At 42.8% G+C, this 20,740-nt stretch overlaps 1 protein-coding gene across 3 annotated transcripts in view; it reads left to right on the forward strand.

The window, feature by feature from the left end:
• UST (uronyl 2-sulfotransferase) overlaps window positions 1-20,740 on the forward strand; it is a 317,131-nt gene that overhangs the window by 250,140 nt on the left and 46,251 nt on the right. For all 3 annotated transcript variants that reach the window (XM_024996759.2, NM_001206827.1, NM_001206826.1), the window contains 2 exon segments: window positions 15,281-15,378; window positions 17,421-17,578. In XM_024996759.2, coding sequence (XP_024852527.1) covers window positions 15,281-15,378; window positions 17,421-17,578 — 256 coding nt within the window.

Here is a 20,740-nt window from a genome sequence, read left to right on the forward strand (position 1 = left end):
ACAACAGAGACAGATGGCCCTGTCAGTATCCAGGACAGAGGGGTTCGCCTCCTTTGTGTCATGAACCCCTTTAGCAGTCCAGTGAAGCCTACAGACCTCTTCTCGGGATAATGTTTTTAAATGCATAAAATAAAATACTTAGATTACAAAGAAAACCAGTTATAGCCAGAGACCGCTTTGCAAGGGTCCGGGCATCTCTGTATTCCGAGTTAATAGACACCTCCTTCCCTCAGTCTTTACTGACAATGAGAAACAGCTAGGGATGACATTTTTTTTTTAAGGCACTTGTTTCCATGTTAGTTAACATCTTAAATCTCCAAATTCTAACTCTCAGTGAGATAGATTTAGACCTAACGAGTCCAAAGCAAGAATGTGGAATAAGAAGTTTCTCCTCCACCTTCTATGAGACTGAGCAGTACATGATTCCTGCTAAATACAGACTCTTTTTTATATATATATTTTATTTTTTAATTGGAGGATAATTGCTTTACAATGTTATGTTAGTTTCTGCTGTGCTGCAAAGTGAATCAGCTATGAATATACATATTTCCTATCACTTTGGAGCCTCCTTCCCACCCCCACATCCCCGAGAATGGTTGAGCTGTAGTTAGGAAGATCTTGCTTACTGCCTCCCTAATAGTCTAGGACTATCAAGAATTCTCTGCTAGAACTCTCTAAAATTTTAATTAGTTAGTCTTAGTCACTCAGTCATGTCCAACTTTTTGCACCCCATGGACTGTTCTCCATCAGGCTCCTCTGTCCATGGAATTCTCCAGGCAAGAATACTGGAGTGGGTAGCCATTCCCTTCTCCAGGGGATCTTCCAACCCAGGGCTTGAACCAGCATCTCCTGCTTCAGGCAGATTCTTTAATGTTGGAGCCACCAGGGGAACCTCTTTTTCAAAAAGAGAATTGTTTCACATTAATAACTCCCTTCTTTTTATCTGCTCCTTAAGTCAAAGCAGCATCCTCAGGCTTACTGTATTTTGAGAAACTACCTAACCTTTAGTGCTAAAAGTGGAGAAGCAAAGAATTTACAGTATGGTTACCTTAAGAGTAAAATCAACCATAACCCCATGGTGAAATTTTCCACTCTTCTGGTGAAAGGTTTGTGAATTATTAAAAATAACCCATTTATCCCCCTCCATAGAAGAGAATGTTGGTGCTGATAATTGAAAACAGCTGATAATCCAGAAATCCATTATATTTAATTTTGGAATTAATAACAGTATTCTTGCATCGTGGTCTCCTCTGATTGTGTTTTTCTTGGGCTAAGGTTGAAATGAATTCTCATTCTTTGACTTAAGGGTGGAGAGGTAAGTTGGTGGTTTGAAAATATCCCAAGACTGGGAAGCCAGCCTGCGATTTTAAATTTGCCACAAATAATCCACCAGGTGGATAATCACTGCTTCTTTAGTCAAGGGTTTCATTGTGGTCCTAGTAAGTTTTTTCATGAAGGAAATCATGCAGCCTGTAAACCACAGCACCCCTTTGGGGCCCCACTGCTAGGCTCTTTTTGTTTTCACCCCACTTTCCTTATATTTCTCACTGCATAGCTTTCCTATTAGGAGTGAGCAGAACCATCGAGTCTTATATTTCCACAACTGCTTTATCCAATGTTGCTGAATCCTTGAGAGTCCTTAATCGATGCCTTCAAATCTCAAGCCACCTATTCCCTCTGGGGTTCTCTCTGTAGCTTACAAAGCATTTTCAAATGCACTTTCTTTAATCCCCACAGCCATCCTATGAAAGAGGTGCTACTATCCTCTGAACTTGTGGGCCCAGCAGTCGCAGCGCATGGGCTTGGTTGGGCCATGGCCTGTAGGCTGTTAGTTCCTGGACCACGGATCAGACTCATGTCCCCTGCATTGGAAGGGAGATTCTTAGTCACTGGACCACCAGAGAAGTCCCACTAACCTTATTTTATAGACGAGGAAACATGCTCACAAAGGTGAAGCATCTTCCCACTGTCATCCAACTAGTAAATAAGAGATCAAGATTCAAACTTAGAGCATCTGACGACAAATCCAGTTTTCCTTCTCTGTCCCACAGCTCTGTTCCATAACTGGTCTAGTGTCATTAAAATCCAGCTGTCCCTTATCTACCAAAGTTATTCTTGTCAGAAACATAGGATAGCAAACCATAAGATCCTATATTTTTTCAGGGAGTACTCAAAGTTGAAATGGGGATGGCTAAGCCACTGGGACCTGAACTGGTCAACTGTGAGTCCTATTGACCTGCAGACATGATTGCTTCACTCATAATTTTTGTTTTATGAGTGAAATTAGGAGATTTCATACAAAAATTCAAATTTCTTGCTCTGCTTGGAAAATCAGATGATTGGGCGATCTCTGACACAAAATCCACGCGGCAGTGACAGGCTTGAGCAGAGTAGCACCTGCCCCCTCAAGACAGTAGGAGTGCTTTCCCAGTTTGCTCCGGGCTTTTCCACTCAGACAGCGTGGACAGGTACAGGGCCCCATTTGTGCATCCATGTGATCTGACAGCACTAGTGGGCAGTGGGGTTTGCCACCCCTGCTCTAGAACATTCCTTCCTGGAGCAGGAATGCACTGTCCATAACACAGGGCCCAGTATATATTGGAAGCCCAGTAAGGACAGTGTTGAATGAGGGCTATGGATCTTGTAACAGTAATTAAACCATACACCTTGAGAGCTGAAAATGTTTATCATGGTCATTACAAAGAATTGGTTCTAACCACCTAAATCATTACAGTTGATTGTGCCTTCATCTATTGTTCATGGTAAGAGAGAAAGAGAAATAACCCTTCCTTCCAAATATGTTTAATCAGTTTTTCACCAGGAAGACTCTGCCTTTCTTCCTACACATTCTTCCATGTGTGTGTCTAAATGATAAGCATACTTAAACGTTTAGTCTGTGGAAGTGATCTTTGCATCTTTGGTGTGACTCATGTATTTTAAATTGAGGTGATAAAATATTTGCTTTTCTTTGCCTTTGGTTCTTAGTTTTAGAGACTTGGAGGAAAAAGTATCTGGGAAACTTTGATACTTTAAAACTTTAATAGTCCTTCATTTCAATAAATGTTTTACTTGTGTGGGTAGATAAGTATACCCACTTATAGTATATGATTTGAAAATTTTCATTCTTTATAGAGCATTAGTCTATCCAGGGACAGATAATACATCGAAAAGAGGAAGAACATCAATAATTGAAAGGAAAAGGTAGTAAAAGAACAACTATCATAACATAGCCCTTAAAAAAATAAGAATTGGGGTTTACATTGACAGCTGCACATAATAAAAATATGAGAGAACTTTTTACAAGAAGCTGTGAGAGACATCCCAGTAACCAGTGTAAAAAAAGGGACTTATCTTGTAGCTTTTTTTTCTTGAATCCTATGTAGTTACATTTCATTCTGGAGCAGAAATAATCCAGGGGGCAGGGGCAATGATAGGATCAGAAATGAGGTCTCCAGACAAACTTGGATGGAACATTACAAAGGTGAAAGTCTGAAGATTCATAAAGGTCTCTTACCCACCCGGAAACAGTCCAAGAGGCCTTGAAGTCAGAAGAGAAAGAATGTGAATGAATGAATGAACAAACTACAGAAAAATAAGCTCAGGGCAAAATAAGGCAGTAGGAAAAAAAGGCATTTGACTAAGGGTGGAACTATTCTTATAGTATTTTTCTGGTTTTTTTTTTTTTGTTTATTTGTTTACTTTTCACTACACATTATGGAAAATTTCAAATATTCATATAAAAGAGAATAGTCCAGTGATCCTCCATCACCCAGTCAATTCTTAGTCACTCATGATTACAGGGTCTCAAGAAACTGAAATTTCCAGTGTATCTAAAATAATCATTCTGACTATTCAGTTTCAATTTCTCTCTTTTAAATCTGTTGTGGATTCTTTATGACCTTCTGAGCTGGGACTATGGGGCCACAGAAAGCAAAGGCTGGAAGCCTAAAAAAAAAAAATTCCACAAACATGTTGTTTATGCCCTGGATAACCAGAAGTTGAAAGTGTGACTTTTGCGGTTTGTTTTGGCCTCATAGGCCAAAACTATTAGACTATTGGATGTGAAAGAAAGAAAAGGGAATGCTGAACCTCTTCAGCTGGGAAGGCAAAATCATCAAAATTCTATGAGGTTAAGACAGTTGCTGTGGCTTTTAGAAACTTGTGTGGCCCAAAGGAGTCATAAATCATTTTTATGGTATAAAACCCTTGAAGAACATACTTGGTTTCCCAGGAATGCCTGCCATTCTTTCACTCACAAAAGGCTCATGTCCCTCCAGAAGCTCGGGTGGAACCTGATTGGTCTGCTCCACATTGCCTCCGGGAAATACTGAACCATGTAGGGACTTAGCCCATCTCTGAGGCTTCTGTTAACAGGTGAAATGGACAGATATGAGCTGCATGATCTGAGCTGCATGATGCATTTCTTTCCAGTTCATAATTCAACTTTAAGGTAAAATCTGCAGTGGCCCCTCTGGTCCCTGGCCTAAGTTTTAACAGCATCTTTTCCTTCTGGGGTTACATAGAAAGCAGTCAAGAGTTAAAATGTATTTCCATGGTCTTGTTAAGATCCAGAGTGGGAAAGCTATAGATCCCTAAGATCCCCTGGCCATCCACTCAAATGATACCATACTACCATCCCTAAGGAAAGCCCACAGAATGGTGACCTGTCTGTTTCCTATGTGACTCGGTAGGAGAGGGGGGAGTAGACCTCTCCATAAACCCAACTTCCTGCTTATTTTAAGTGTTTGATCCGCATCTCAACATTAGTCATATTAGAAGGTCACAAAGCCCCATTGACTGTGTGCTTCCAAATAGAATCAACAGAGCCCCTTTCTGCAGAGACTGTTGCCATACCTATGCCGGGCTGAATGCTCAGGGCAGAATTGGCCTGGGATCAGGGGGCTGGTTAACCATGACAGCACTTTCAGAGCTCACGGCAGAGCTGCCGGTGGCAGAGGTCCACCACGTGGATCTTTCTGGGCCTTGGAGACTAGAATCACAAAATCCCAAGTTCATTATTCCTCTAAGTGGAGCGCACATCTGGAAAGTACCTTTTCTAGGAAGGAGTAGGATAGAGGTCATTTAATGACATTTCAGTCTTCCAGATGTCTACTAAAAATAAGTATCCACAATGATATATCAGTATCCACAATATCATTTAAAGACTTTTTGATTAAAATGCAACAGTGCTTGCTTTCTGGGTTTCACTTTGCTGCTGAATTTTTTATGATGTTGTTTATTGAAAAGCAGCACTGTCTTCTGAAAGCTTTTACCAGATTCCCATGGTGATTTGCTAGGTATAGCACAACTCAAATTAAAATTTCATCATCTTCAAAGGCTACTTTTATGAGCTATAAAAGAGCACCTGCCTGGCCCCGCATGGGTACCATAATACAGAGGAGAAGCACGAAGCTTTTCTTCCAAAAGTTTAGAGCCTGTATCATACTAATAAAGAAAATGTAGAGTGAAGATTACACCATTTTCATGTTTGTGGTTTACTTCAAATATTGGAACTTTTGGCAACACTTGAAGCAATTAAAAGACTCAAAGTAATGTCGTTATAATAGAATCATTGCTACGATATATTAATGTCTTGCAGGGTCTGTAAGAAGAATCCTCAGAACTCACACTGTTTGAGGTCTGGCTTAAACTGTGCTCTGGCCCAGTGCCTCTGACATCCTTATGAAGCAGAAATGATCACATTTCAATAAACATGTGACCTTGCTTTGGCATGGCCTTGACATTTTACCAAGATTCTTTCCTCTGACTCGGCAAGATGCACTTCTTATATCCATCCCCCACACTTGTACATTCAGGATTCCTTCCAGTAGAACTTCCTACAAGGAAAAAAAAAAAAAAAAAGCATGAACAGCCCATGCAGGACCCCAAGCAAGATGGTATACTGATTTTATGCTCCCTTGACCCCCAAACACATAACAATGATAGATAGAATATTTAAAAAGGAAATACACAGAGTGTCCCCAAGGCTGGAACAATACCAGAGGAATGAGCAGCAGTGGAATCACAGATCAGCTGATCTCTGGTCCAGAATCAGGTGGTGGCAGCCACGCACTGGACTCCGTGTGAAGATGGAAGCCAGCACCAGGCTCCATGCCACATCCTGAGACGGACAGCCATACTTCCCTCACTCTCAAGCAAAGAAAGCCAAACACAATGGCCACTACCCTGTCACTGGAACCATGGCTTTTAAAGGGTTAACCTAGAGAGGGAGTAAAACAAAGTCATGGCCTCATAAGTAGGAAGTGAACCAAATTCTTCCTTTTTGGTAACCAGATCTGTTATTCCCATTATTCCCATCAGAGAACTAATAGCCCTCTCTACCTCTTTTTCCTGAGTCTTCCTTCAACTGGTCACTGAATTCAGTTCTCATGATTTATGATTCTATAAAAATTTATGCCTGAAAAAATTTTCAAAATGGGCTTTCATTCCCTGTGAGAATATTCCCATTATTCTCATAGGATGGGAACTTCAGATGGGACCTGGTCCTGGCCTAGTGCCAGGAGTCCTGATAGGAGTAACTGCAAAACCACTAGGGAAGGACAGGGACTGGAAGGAAGAGAGAGAGAGAGGGCGAGAACGAAAATGAGTCTTCTACTCAAAATGAACCTACTGGCCAAATAATCTAAGCAAGCACATGAAACAAACTGTAATACCAAGAAAAGCAACAAAATCTACTGTTGAGACAGAAATTCATTCCAGTTATCTTTACAGAACAATTGGCAAAGACTTATTAAGTATGCCCAGGACGTTGAGAAGATAAAAGTGTGAATAGCTTCCATTAAGAGCAGGAAATTGCAGGACAAACACTTGAAACAAGAACATTATGATATTAATAAATAATTAATAATAAATCTTGAAAATGAAAAATATGGTAATTGAAATAAAAACTTAATGGCCGTGGAAATAAAAGCTTAAGAAATTGAATAAACTTTGAACTGCGTAGAGTGAAAGAGGAGCTTTATGAATTAGAAAGTAGGCATGAAGAATTGATCAAAACTTCAATTCAGAAATGTCAAGAGAGAGAGGGAGAAAGAAATAGACAGAAGGAGCAGTTAAAAGATGTGGGAAAGGTGGTAAATTTCCAACAGTCAGTCAATAGGAGTTTCAAAAAAGAATGGTGAAATGGTAGGGAAGCAGTATTTGAAGCTATTGAAGGACAAAATAGTCTAAAATCGAAGGTGTGATTCTTCAGACTGAAAGCATACGTAAGAACTGAACGGAATAAACAAAGTTAAATTTACACTCAAATATTTTGAAATAAAGCTGCAGGATATCAAGGAAAAGGAAGACAAGCGGATGACTAGTGAAAGAAGCATAATTAGGCTGATAATCGGATTTCCCATCAGCAGCAGTAGATCCCAGATGGCAGTAGAGTAATATCTTCAGAATGCTGAGGAAAATAATCGTCAATCCAGGATTTCATAGGGGCTTCCCGGGTGGTGCTGGTGGTAAAGAACCCACCTGCCAATGCAAGAGACAAAGAAACATGGGTACTATCCCTGGGTCGGGAAGATCCCCTGAAGTAGGAAATGACAACCCTGGAGCATCCTATGGACAGAGAAGCCTGAAGGGCTACGGTCCATAGGGTCGCAAAGAGTCAGACACGACTGATGCAACTTGCACGCACACACACGAAATCAGATCGCTTTAGACTATATCAGGGCATCATAGATGTAAACTTTATAAGAAAGTTCTGGCTGAACGTTTAAAATCAGAATCCCAGGTAAAGTTTATCTTGTGTTTCGTTTCTAATCAACAGCATCAAAGAATTAATTGCCCTCTCTACCCCTTTAGGGGCTTCCCTGGTGGCTCAGACGGTCAAGCGTCTGCCTGCAATGCAGGTGACCCGGGTTCGATCCCTGGCTTGGGAAGATCCCCTGGAGAAGGAAATGGGGACCCACTCCAGTACTCTTGCCTGGAAAATTCCATGGACAGAGGAGCCTCGTAGGCTACAGTCCATGGGGTGGCAAAGAGTCGGACACGACTGAGCGACTTCACTTTCACTTCTACCTCTTTTTCCTGAGTCTTCCTCCCACTAGTCACTGAATTCAGTTCTCATGATTTATTATTCTATAAAAATTTATGCCTGAAAAATTTTTCAAGATGGGCTTTCATAAAATGTCCCACTTGTATAAAATTTAAGGTATCCAAAGATTTCATAAATCCACTGGGGCTAACCTCTGCTTAAAGACATTCTTGGTTCAGATATGCCAGGCGTTATATGTAGAAGGAAGGGAAACGATAGTTAGCCAAAAAAATTGTAATTATGAAAAGGAGTGACTGATAATGAATTCCACTTTTACTTTTGAAAATGTTTGTACAAAACTGGGTCAGGCCCAGTGTTTTTACACTAGAATCTGTAGACATTTATTTGCCTAATAAAATAACCACCCAGCCTGGCAAAACTCTGCATACTTGGCAGTCCCTTCTGCCCAGGAGCCTGGAACAGCATTGGCCCAGCAGGTGTGGCTTTCAAAAGGTTCAGAGGGTTGAATTTGGGAAGTCTGCCCAGCCCTCCACCTGTGTGCAGTGTGCCTTCCCGAAGGCCAGGTTCATTCCCAACTTTTCTTAGGTTCAAAAGACCTCTATTCATTCACAATTGATAATGAAAACTAAAATAACCAAGGGATTGACCCTATACACCAAAATTGTAACATTTCTTTTCAATAAAAGAGGCCATGTACTTTTAAAATTAATTTATTTTAATTGGAGGCTAATTACTTTATAATATTGTAGTGGTTTTTGCCATACATTGACATGAATCAGCCATGGGTGTACATGTGTTCCCCATCCTGAGCCCCCCTCCCACATCCCTCCCCATTCCATCCCTCAGGGTCATCCCAGTACACCAGCCCCGAGCACCCTTTCTCATGCTTTGAACCTGGACTGGCGATCTGTTTCATATATGGTAATATACATGTTTCAATACTATTCTCTCAAATCATCCCACCCTCACCTTCTCCCACAGAGTCCAAAAGTCTGTTCTTTACATCTGTGTCTCTTTTGCTGCCTCGCATTTAGGGTCATCGTTACCATCTATTTTTGACTTGTAGAATATAGATACTCTATAGCGTTTAACACTATTGTATACATATGAAACCTACTCTTCTGCTTGCTGGCATGGGTTTGGTAGCCCTCTTTCCTTAAAGGGTGAGGTGGTGGTGGTGGTTAGTCACTAAGTCGTATCCGACTCTTGCAACCCCATGGACTGTAGCCCGCCAGGCTTCTCTGTCCATGAGATTCTCCAGGCAAGAATACTGGAGTGGGTTGCCATTTCCTTCTGCAAGGGAATCTTCCCGACCCTGGAATCAAACCTGGGTCTCCTGCATTGCAGGCAGGTTCTTTCTCAACTGAGCTACAAGGGAAGCCCAAAGGGTGAGGTAGGGGGAAGAACAGAACTCTCAACATCTTGGGCCTTCGGAAAGAAAGGAAGAAGAAAAAATGTTTTCCTAGACTGGTGATTTTTTTCACAAGGTGCTCTTTGATCATAGGACCCAGTCATGACCCAACTAGTAAGATCTGACTTCTTGGGCCCTAGGATTGGAATCACCTGCTTATGTAGGGCAATGGGACGGGTGGGCTGTTGGGGGGCTCTTGCTAGCTGTTCCAGTATCTTGAACCTCTGTGTGCTGGTCTGAAATAATGATTTTCAGATTTAGAACCTTTGTATCAACTGAAACCTTATAAAAAGCCCAATACATAAACCCAGGCAAAGCACAGCTCTTCCGGTTTAAATAGGGCTGAAGGACCTGGAGTCCTGTCCATCTGGGTACACCTCCCCCACCATGGACCATGTATACCTCAACTTTTCGCTTTTCTGAAACTTCTTAGACGCTTCCTTTCTGGGCCGAGGATTAGCCATAGGATTGGAGAGGGCTTGATGATGCAAGATCATGGGATGAATGAGAAACATACTGGAGACTCCACTTATTTTGTCTTACTAAATGAGCAAAGTCCCAGGACCACTGGTAAGAGGTGTGGAGACTTTTTTGACTGGGGACCAAGGATGCTGAGAATGCTGCAATCCACACTATGTAAGTTGCATGTGCTTTGTCTACTCAGAGGGTTCATCAGGAGTTGCCTTGAAACTGCTGTCAGGTCCTGAATTCTTCCCCAGCTTCTAGAGCCTTTCCTTCTCTACAAGTGGACTGGAGGATGCTAACGCTCATTCTGCCTGGAATGCCGCCAAAACCTGGGCCTCCTCTGGGACCAGGGGAGAATTGCAGGCAAGGGAGAAGGATGAGCCAGGCATGGAATTCCTTACTGGCACAATGTTGCTGCTCATGAACAGTAACCAGCTCTTCAAAATCTCCCAGAGGTTCTTCTTTAAAATGGAGATTTCTAGCCTGGTCCCCAGAGAACCCATTTACATCAAGCACTCTGGAAGGCCCATCTGGGAATTAATATTTTTAACAGGTGCCCTGCCTGATTGTTATTCCCACTGCATTGTCAATAAGAATTCTTCAAAGTTTTTGAACAGGGGGCTGATGTGGATGAATTTGTATTTCAGCTGAGTTAGTGCAGCAACTCTGTGCAGAGTGCATTTGGGCAAAAGAAATGGAAGGGATACTACATAGCCGCGGATGAGTTGAGCGGGGATTGAGGTGTGGAATGGGTGGGAGAACGAAGATTAAGAAACCTTTCAAGGGTCAAGTTGTAGGGTGGGGCCGTCGAGTGCCGTGGAGAGTAACGGTGAGAGAGGAGTCAGGGAGGACCCGCAGGGATCCCGCTGTGGTGCCTGGGTGTCCACTGGGTGCTGTGGGGCCTTTGGCACTTGGTCTTATTCATCACAGTCCAGCCAGTGAAAATGTTACAGGAGCAAACCAACACAAGATGATTTTGCTAAAAGATCAAAGTGAAGGAAGATGAACCCACAAAGAAAACCTAGAGAGTGTAAGTGTACACTTTTAAAAATAGCATAGTTTAGAATAAATTTCAACCAAACTGGTCTTTTTTGTTGTAGTTTTGGCAGTTAAATAGACTCAGTTATCTGGAAACTGTATTTATACAAGATATCTCATTTCCCTAATAAATTGAGCATATGGTCAGAGTGGGGTCTTATGTTTATACCCCATCTTAAAAGTGAGCTAGATGGGCAGGAGAGTGTTTCGTGGGTTGCCGTGGTAGATACCAGGATCCGAGGACCAGATAAGAAAATCGTAGATCAAGCACTGGCAAGGGGTCCAGTTTGGCTAAAGTCATCACCATGATGATGACCTTAGAGCAGATTTTAAAATATATATTAAGGTTTTCATTTAAAACAACCTTACCCTAGAAGTACTGCATAGGAAGAAAAAAATGAAATGCATCATCATTTTAAACTATGTACGAAGAGAACACAGGTGATTGTAAAACAACAGGAGACAGTAAAGCCTAACACTAAAGATAAAATGATTAACTCTAGGGGAAAACCAAATGGCCCCGGGGGCACTGGACAGTGCCCATCAGAGTGGGATACTAGAGGAGCAGCCGTGTTGACACTTGTCACAGTTGGTGGAGGAAACTGAAAGGTCACTCTTTGAAGATCTGGGTTCCAGTAAGAGTGGACCGTGTGAGTGGCCAAGACCAGCCTCCTGAGGCCACAAGTTCTTGAGCTGCCAGGAAGCAACGCCACTTGGGTGCTGTGGCTAAGCCACAGGCAGCTAAGTGCGTGGGTCTTCACAGCTCGTTTCCGGCTTCCGCTTGGCCTTACACCTGAGTCATCTTTTATTTATGCCCTCCTATAGCATTTCCATAAGCTGGTTGTGGCCAACACCATTCATCAACCTAATGGGCTCAAATGGAACTCTTTGAAATCTCCCAGGACACGTCTTGCTCTAAGAAAGAAAGGTTAACAACAATTTTTCAACTCGGAATTTATGTCTTCCCATAAATTGACCTCGAGAGGTTATTTGTGGATTCCAATACAGGAAAGTCCTTCTGAGGTCCCTGTGGTCCTCGGCCCTCCCCGCCCCCACCAGCTGATGTCTTCTGCCCACTCCTTCGAGATCTCTGGGGACAGCATGGCGGTTGTATGTCTTGGCTTAATCCCTCTGCCATTTGTCCATTCATTCGCTGAGTATTTATTGCAGCCCTGCTTTTTCCAGGCAGGGTGCTAAGCACTGGAGACGCAGCGAACAGACATCTGTGCTCTCCTGGACTCACCACCTAAACAAACAATTACACAAGTTCTTATTAAAAGGCAACTGGAAAGTGGACTCGGAGGAGCGCAGGTGCTGTGAGAGTTTCTGTGGGAGGCTTTGCTGGACTTTGTTGCCCCACCCCTGGTGTTAATGCAGGTCTCTGGGGGGCTGACCGTGTATGGACAGGATCTCTGGACACCCCCTAAATCACCATCACATTACTCAGCCGTTTACTGTGAAATCTCAACCTCAGAGGACAGACCCTCTGTCTCAGATGATGACGGCCTCGCTGGAGTGTCCTGTGCCCTGCTTCTCACCCAGCTCCAGGCTCCCTCTCTTTGACCCCCGCCCAGTTACTGGGCGCTCTGACCTGAGGCTTAGGTCCCCTGGGGGACGCCAGCTGCCAGACGATACCTGGAAGCTGCGCATCCTCAAAGCAAAGCCCAGTCACCCGCCTACACAAGTTTTACTTTGTTTTCCAATGTGTTTGTTGTTGTCTAGTCGCTAAGTTGTGTCTGGTTCTTTGCGATCCCATGTGGTGTAGCCCACCAGGTTTCTCTGTCCATGGTATTTCCCAGGCAAGAATACCAGACTGGGTTGCCATTTCCTCCTCCAGGGAATCTTCCCAACCCAGGGATCACACCCCAGTCCCTTAGGTCTCCTGCATTGGCAGGCAGATTCTTCACCACTAAGCAACCAGGCAAGCCCTTTACAATGTGTAGCTCTCAAACTTTTCTGATGGTAAAACTAAAATACATACGTTACAATAAAAGCGAACATTCCAAACATGAATCAAATACAAGTTCAATATATTCCCACCTTCCATTGCATCTACCACCATAAATAACTTCTTTGAACAGTTTGGTGTTTATCCTTCAAGATATTTGAGTCCTTTTGTAAACACATAAGTTTATTTTTGTGTTGTCCTACATGTTCATATTGTCCTGTGATCGACTTTATTTTACCTGCAAATATCGTGAACAGTTTTTAGGACAGTGTGTGTAGATCCTCCTTCTCCTTTCTGGGTGCTCCGTGGTGTTTCCCGGTAGGAATGCGCCAGAACTGCTCTGTGAATCAATCCCCCATTAATGAACTGTGAGCTCAGCCATATGTTGTTGTCATAAATCTTACAGCAATGAATAGTCTCATACATACATCTCTCTGTGTCAAATTCTTCCTAGAAAGGTATTTTGGGTCTAACATCCTGCATTTTTAATGGGCTTTCATACACAATGAGGTGCTCTTAACCACCCTTCACGTCACGCGTGGCTGGATGTGCTGGTGCTCACTGTTCCATTGGCTTCTAGTATATTCCTTTCTGGGAACTACACACCTCTGCTTCCCATGATAGACCTAGGTGTTTAACTACAGTCTGTTTTTTGCTGAATCTCTATTCCAGTTGAACTGTGTAATTTATTTAATGGTCATATAAACCAAAGAAGCATGAAGGAGAAAAGGTTGTCCTAAAAAAAAAAAAAGATGTTTAAGTTTTGTTTTTCTAACCACCAACTTGAACTAAAAAAAATTTTTAAATAACTAACCATTTACACAAATCATATCAGATTCAGTGGCTTCAACTGACTTATAAACTCCACTGACTGTACAGGGACCATGTTTGCTGAATCTCTTTCTTCCAGTTGAATTCATTATTATAATTGTGTAATTTATTTAATTATTACATAAACTAAAGAACCATGAGGGGGAAAAGAAAAGGTTGTCCTAAAAAAAAGAAAAAAAGACATGTAAGTTATGTTTTTCCAACTACAAGCTGGAACTAAAAAAAAATTTTTAATAACTAACCACTTGCACAAATCATATCAGATTCAGTGGTTTCAACTGACTTATAAACTCCTTTGGCCATGGGACCGCTCTTAATCCGCCTTGCCAGTAATATTTCTGAAAAGCATCCCACAGCTGTTTGGTTTGTTTGTAAATTGGGTTATCTTTTCTCCTTAGAAATACCTAATAACCAGACATATCTTTTTTTTTTTTTCACTCAGTCGTGTCCGACTCTTTGTGACCCCATGAACTATATCCTACCAGGTTCCTCCATCCATGGGATTTTCCAGGCAAGAGTACTGGAGTGGGTTGCCATTTCCTTCTCCACAGACATGTCTTATGTGGGGTATTCAATGTAATCTGCCTTAATGAAAGTGGATTTTTAGCCCTCTTTTTCATCTCACATCAAGCCACTGTAAGCTCCAGTAATGCTGACAAAGACCGTACGTTCAGCCTCATAGAAAAGAAATTTTCTGTCCGGAAATTACAAATTTGCTATCTGGGAATGGCAACTGTTGCCTTTGAAAGTGAGAGAATGTCTGTAGGCAAACATCCACTTTCTAACCTAATATAACATTAGAAATGGTTTTACAGCCACTCCAAAATTTACAAACGCTTTATGTGACTATGTTCAATACTTAAGCATTTGTTATGGGCTTCCCATGCGGCTCAGTGGTAAAGAATCCACTTGCCAAGCAGGAGATGTAGATTCAATCCCTGTGTGGGAAAGATCCCCCAGAGAAAGATCTCCCACTCCAGTATTCTTGTTTGGGAAATTCCATGGACAGAGGAGCCTGGGGGGCTACAGTCCATGGGGTCAGGGGTTGCAAAGAGTCAGACACGACTTAGCAACTGAATAACAACAAGTATTATTTGGACATGTGGATACACAGGGAAATGCATTTCTACAGGGTTGGCTATATAGGGATCTCGGATGAAGTCTGGATGAACTAAGAATTAAATCATACTGAACCCATTCAACAAATATTTGTTAAATGCCCACTATATACTTTCCAGTTTCTCATAACTGCTGGGGCCTCAACTAGCCACAGCCAGCAGGACTGCTCCAAGACGCTTGTGATCTAAGCAGAGACTTCAGGCCACGGGGAAACACAAAACTTCAGTTACCTCAACAGAACAAACATTCTCTGAAACGCTGGGACCACGTGTGCACCTGCCCGGTGGAGCAGGCTGGTGCGAGGCAAAAAAAGCAAATCTTCCCACGAACCTCATCAGTTTTCTACATCTTCTCAAAGCGTTTCCATGTCATTGAAGTACCAATTTTGCTTACCCTCTTGACGCTTGGCAGAGCCCTGAAGAGACCACCAGCCTTCTCACTGCCGTGTTTTCTCTTCTAGGACATCAATGAGTGTATTCTTGAAAACTACCCCGAGTGTTCCAACCCCAGGTTATTTTACATCATTCCGTATTTCTGTGGACAGCACCCCAGATGCAGGTAAAGACCGAAACAGGCTCATGACATGCTTACGTGGACGACGATGGTAGGAATCCCACCAGCTGGCTCTCAGGCACCTTCTGTGACCCCAGTCTCCCTACCTTCTGGAATTCAGTTAATGTTTATTGCTAATCTCTCAAGATCACATTTGAGACTCTGAATGTCTTATAAATAAGGAAATTAACAAAGCAAGATCTAGAGGGGGCCTTGGGGACCACCCCTAAAGCTGTGTAACTGAAATGCCAATCAAACTCTTCTTCATTCTTAACATACACCTGTCACTACCCAGCTCATGAGATAGTAAAACCCAGGGGGGTGCACCCAGCCTGCTCCTCTGCAGTGACAGCTTCACTGATGGGTGTCCTTGCAGGTGTGGTGTGTCTAACTGGGTCAAAACAGGGATGCTCACTTGGAAAATTTGAGTGTCTCTCTCCTGAGACACTTAGAGAAGAAGAAAGTACTTTTAGTGATCACTCCTCAGCCTTATTTGGATGCCAGACCCTTCTCTATAAGGTGACTTATTCAGACACTTTATGTGGTCCACCCACCTCCTCTGCATCCCTGGGGAACTTCTTAGGAATCCCCACCTAATCCCAGTCTCTGAGACGGGGTCCAGGCTACTGTGACCCCCTCCCCAGGTAGTTCTGATCCAGCTACACTGGAAATTCACTGTACACTAGACGTGTGTGGCCTCCAGAAGAAATGGTGGTAATGATGAATATTATCTTTGCTTGGTGGAAAATAAACCCAGATGCCAGAAGTGACATTTCCCTCCAAAGGAGAGGTTGATTAGAAGGTCTAAAGAGACCGGGGGTTGGGAGCAGGGGACACACAGCTGTCTCGAGTTGCAGTTTATTTATTCATTGTACTTTTTGCTGACACTGTGGTTGCTGCTTAGTTATTACCGACGTTTTGCTGAATTTACCGCTTTGTTTATGGTCAGAATTCTGGGGCTAGACGTGTCGGCTTCACCATAAACTCCTGAGTTCAGGAGGCCTCCCTCAGCCACCCACCCCCTGTAATACATGCCTTCTGCTTCAGGGTCAGGGCTTCAGATCCTGGGAAGATCTGGGGCCCGATGTCTCCCTTTCTGACACAATGAACATATTTATTCCGAGAAACATGATTGTAACTCCTTAAAGTACTTTCTAAATTGTATATTTCCCAGCCTTGGGACAAGGACTTATGCTTTATCTTGGTCCATGCGTGATGATCGTCAGAACACTTTCAAAATGTCACCTTCTCCCACCTTGACAACAATTATTTGCGCTAAATAAGGATTGTTTAAAATTTTTCAAAAAATAATCCTGGCTTCCCAAATTCCCCCGGATGGTAAAAACCAGTCAGGCCTGGAGCCTAGTTCCTGAGATCTGCAGGCTGGGCTCCTTACAGTGTTGTGGGCTCAGAGATCTGCCTTACGAATGCAAATTAGGCTGTTTCCCTTCTGTAATAATAATTTTAAAAGTTTGTCTTTAAATTTCTCAAAAGAATAAGATGATTAGCAGTCATGACCTGACACCTATTTTGATTTCTACAGAAATCAATATCAGTAAGTTTCCTATGTCTAAACTTCTCACTTTATGGATTCCGTTTGATCCTTCTATTAAGAAAGTCATTCTAGGGACGCCCCCGGTGGTTCAGTGGTTAAGACTCTGTGCTTCCAGTGCAGGGGGCATGCGTTCGATCCCTGGTGAGGGAACACATGCTGTGCAGTGTGGCCAATAAATAAATAAGCCATTCTAATCAGCATTTGTTGATATCTAGCTGCCTAGGCCCATGTAACAAACATTTATTTGGGGCTCACTAAGCTCAAGAGCCCCAGGCCTGGCACTATACAGGGGCGATGATGCTGGAGGAGAGATGGTGGGCAGAGGCCAGTTGGACCACGGCTGGAGATGCTGCATCTGGGCTGGTCCCGGAAGGAAGTGGGGTTTGGACTTTTGTGAATGGGGGCAGGTAGGAGAAAGGAGAAACTTCCAGCATGTTGTTGCTGCATTTGAAAACCAACCTTCGATTTAAAAATCATTTTTCTATCCATAAAGGGAGCCTGGTGAATGGGCCCTTGAAAGAGCAAAACTGAACGTGAATGAAAACTTCCTGCTTGTGGGGATTCTCGAAGAGTTGGAAGACGTGCTGCTTTTACTGGAAAGATTTTTACCTCATTACTTCAAGGGTGTGCTCAGTATCTACAAAGACCCAGGTAACTCCGTCTGTAAGCAGTTCTTCTCTGTTCTGAGGGTGACTCACTTTGAAAAGGAAACTCAGGAAATAAAGACATGGAATCACCTCCTCTGTTAGCGAAGGGAGGTTCCCCTGGCTTCAAAGCAAGGTTAGAACCACGAGATAACAGATCCCAAAGCCTTGAGCTTCGGGGCCAAACATAAACTCACAATGTTTTCAAGGCCTAATGCTTCCATTTCTCCCTCTGGAAAATGAAATTGGCAACATCCCCGTCAGCGTTGTCCTGAACATGTTGCTGGGGCTTCCGTGGATGGGAGGGTGGGAAAATGCGAGGGAGCCGTCGTCTGATGTGCTATCTCTGGCTCTATGTCCATTTAACAAAAGTGAATCCTAGCACATAGAACAGATGAAGTGGCACACTGAGAATACAGTCATGATTTTCCTCTAACAAATGCAGTGGTTTCCAAATAGAAGCGAGAATGCAGCAGAGCGATTACAAGGGTTGCCCGTGGTGTCGCTGTAAATGTGATTACTTTGAGAAGCCCATCGTGTATTTCTCTTATTATAATTTTATCTCAAGAAAATGACAAACAACATTGTTTCTGCCCTGTTCTTCTTAATCTACTGCTGCCACAACACTGCCTAATCACTAATGTATTTATTGTTTGGTTGTTCTGAATTGGGAGGTGTTATTCTGCCTTGTGGAAATAAAGCCCAGGGGAAGGGCTCCCCCAGTACAGCCTCTGCCCCACATGCCCGACAGCCAGGCAGAGACCACGCACTACATCATGAGCAGGTACTGATGCCCGGGTGAACTGGTCTTGTCTACAGGGTCCCTGACTTCTGTTTCATGGTTGGTAGGTGGTAGGCGGCCCTACCACCACCAGGGACTGGTTGGCGGAAGGTGACTGCCTTGGTCTCCCAACTGTCTTATTCAGAGAACAATTCCCACGTACTTACATCAAGGACCTCAAGGTGTGCTCTGCACGTGTGTCTCCGAAGCAGGAAGTACGGTTGGGAGAGCTAGAAGTGTAACAAGCTCTGAATGGTCAGTTTTTTAAATAGGGCCCTCCTTTGCCCTTTCAACACTTCCCCTGGGTTTTGTGTTCTCCTTGGGCACCTTCTGTGAGGTTTATCTATGGTAACACTGAAGGCCCAGCAACTCCACTGTTGCCATGCCCTGAAGAGTGGCCACCTCCCCAGAGGCAGGGGATGGAAAATGAGCATCCACGCCCTCCAGCTTCTCGAGCATTTGAGCCTCTGCAAGGACAAGACCCCCGCATTGTCTTCTCACGGCCACAAACACGTGAGCTGGTGTCAGATAGGTTAACGGAGGCCACTTGATCATTCACACCAGAACCAGTTCCCCTGGGCCTTTTCAGTCTAAACTCACAGATTGCGGCACGCTAAAATAGCTGCTCTTGTACTTTATACAAGAATTTTATAACTGAGTAGACTAGGGGATAGAGAACAGAAACACCGAAGTCTGAGACTCTTAAAACTCTGTAGATTAAACTGACCGTGAAGTTGGATTAAAATGCAAACACTCCACTGGCCATTTTTCTTTGCTGCTTGTCTTATTTTATTTAAAAATTCAGGTCTGTATAGACTATTTGTAATCCCCTTCCAGCAAGATGAAGAGTATTTAGGCCAGTCTTGCTGCTGAAGTTATTGAAATAACAATAATTGAGGAGCTGGTAAAAATAACGTCTGCTAGTCAAATGGGCCATCACTTATTCTAGATCGGAAAGGTAGTCATTAATTCTTTCCAATCAGTACTAAGGGTTCCAATCACCCACCATTTAGAGAAGCTAAGAACTTCCCTAAATAATATCTCAACTGTTTGTGCACCCCACCCATTCATTTCCACTAAGAAGTTATGCTGATGAGTAAATTTGTTCCATACCAAAAATTAGTCTTTGAGAAATTTAGTCTTCATAAAGTTTTAAAGAATATATTTGATATTAATGTTTGCATTCTGTGGAGACCCAATTAAGCATATCTCAGAAGAACTTGATGATAATAGGTACTCAAGATGGAATAAAAATGAAAGTTTTCTCCTGATGGGTAACCAAGAGTACATGCTCAAGTATTTCTCACCAGCCCAAGGGCATTTGTGAGGCGGAGGGAGTACCTTGGAGCAAGGACTCAGTAAACTCTGCCCAACCTGGATGTGAATTTGAATTGGGAGAACCGAAGCCAAAATAGAGTTACTGGGTAAGAGCAACTTCCTGTCATTAAATTATACAGTCTCATTTTTTATTGATCGATTTCAATTACATTTGCTCATTCCTTACCTTTCAAAACTGAGAGGCTTGGAGCCAGCTCAAAGAATCAAAGAGACTAAGATTCATGGTCATTCACCAAAATGTGAGCAGAAGGGCCACAGTTTACACTTCCTGAGCCACAAGGGTTAACTGGTCATGAATGCTTTTCCACCTTAGCTCTTAAAAACGGACATGCTGTGAGGTATCAATATTTTTCTTAGTCATAGTTCCTTTAGGAGGTAAAATCACAGTGGTGTTAAAGGCCAAAGTAAATAAGTAAAATAATTAAAGGCAGGAAATAAGTGAATATCTGTGATAAGAACAGTTCTTTTATTAGCATCCCTCATAGATGCCCTTGACCTAGTTAGTAACCCAGCTGTTCCACTTCAATAGCCCGGTCTAGCATCCAGATGTGAAACTGTAGGACCTGACTTTAACTCACAACCTTCCTCCTCCCGGAGGACTTGAAAGCTCAGGTGTCCAATCCTTTTCTCTTGTATTTTAAATACTTTCCTTTACTAGCATTACATGAGTATTCATCTTCAATTTGCTTCCTTTACGAATGTAAACATTGGAGCCACAGTAGAGAAGTCCTAGATTTTTGCGGACTGTCCTTGTGAGTCTGGCCACCAACTACTATAAAGGAAAATATGTGTGATTCCAAACAAATGGCTTCCTTACTAACTTTGAGGGTTTAAGTTCATTCATAAATCAAGTGCTTTGTCATGTTTCTAAAAAAAAAAACTGTTTACACTTGAATATTTTTATAAACGATGATGTGCTGTGCTAAGCCGCTTCAGTCATGTCCAACTGTTTGCGACCACGTGGACTGTAGCCCTCCAGGCTTCTCTGTCCTTGGGATTCTCCAGGCAAGAATACCGGAGTGGGTTGCTGTGCCCTCCTCCAGGGGATCT

The sequence above is a fragment of the Bos taurus genome, chromosome 9 (assembly GCF_002263795.3).
Source record: "Bos taurus isolate L1 Dominette 01449 registration number 42190680 breed Hereford chromosome 9, ARS-UCD2.0, whole genome shotgun sequence".
NCBI lineage: Eukaryota > Metazoa > Chordata > Mammalia > Artiodactyla > Bovidae > Bos > Bos taurus.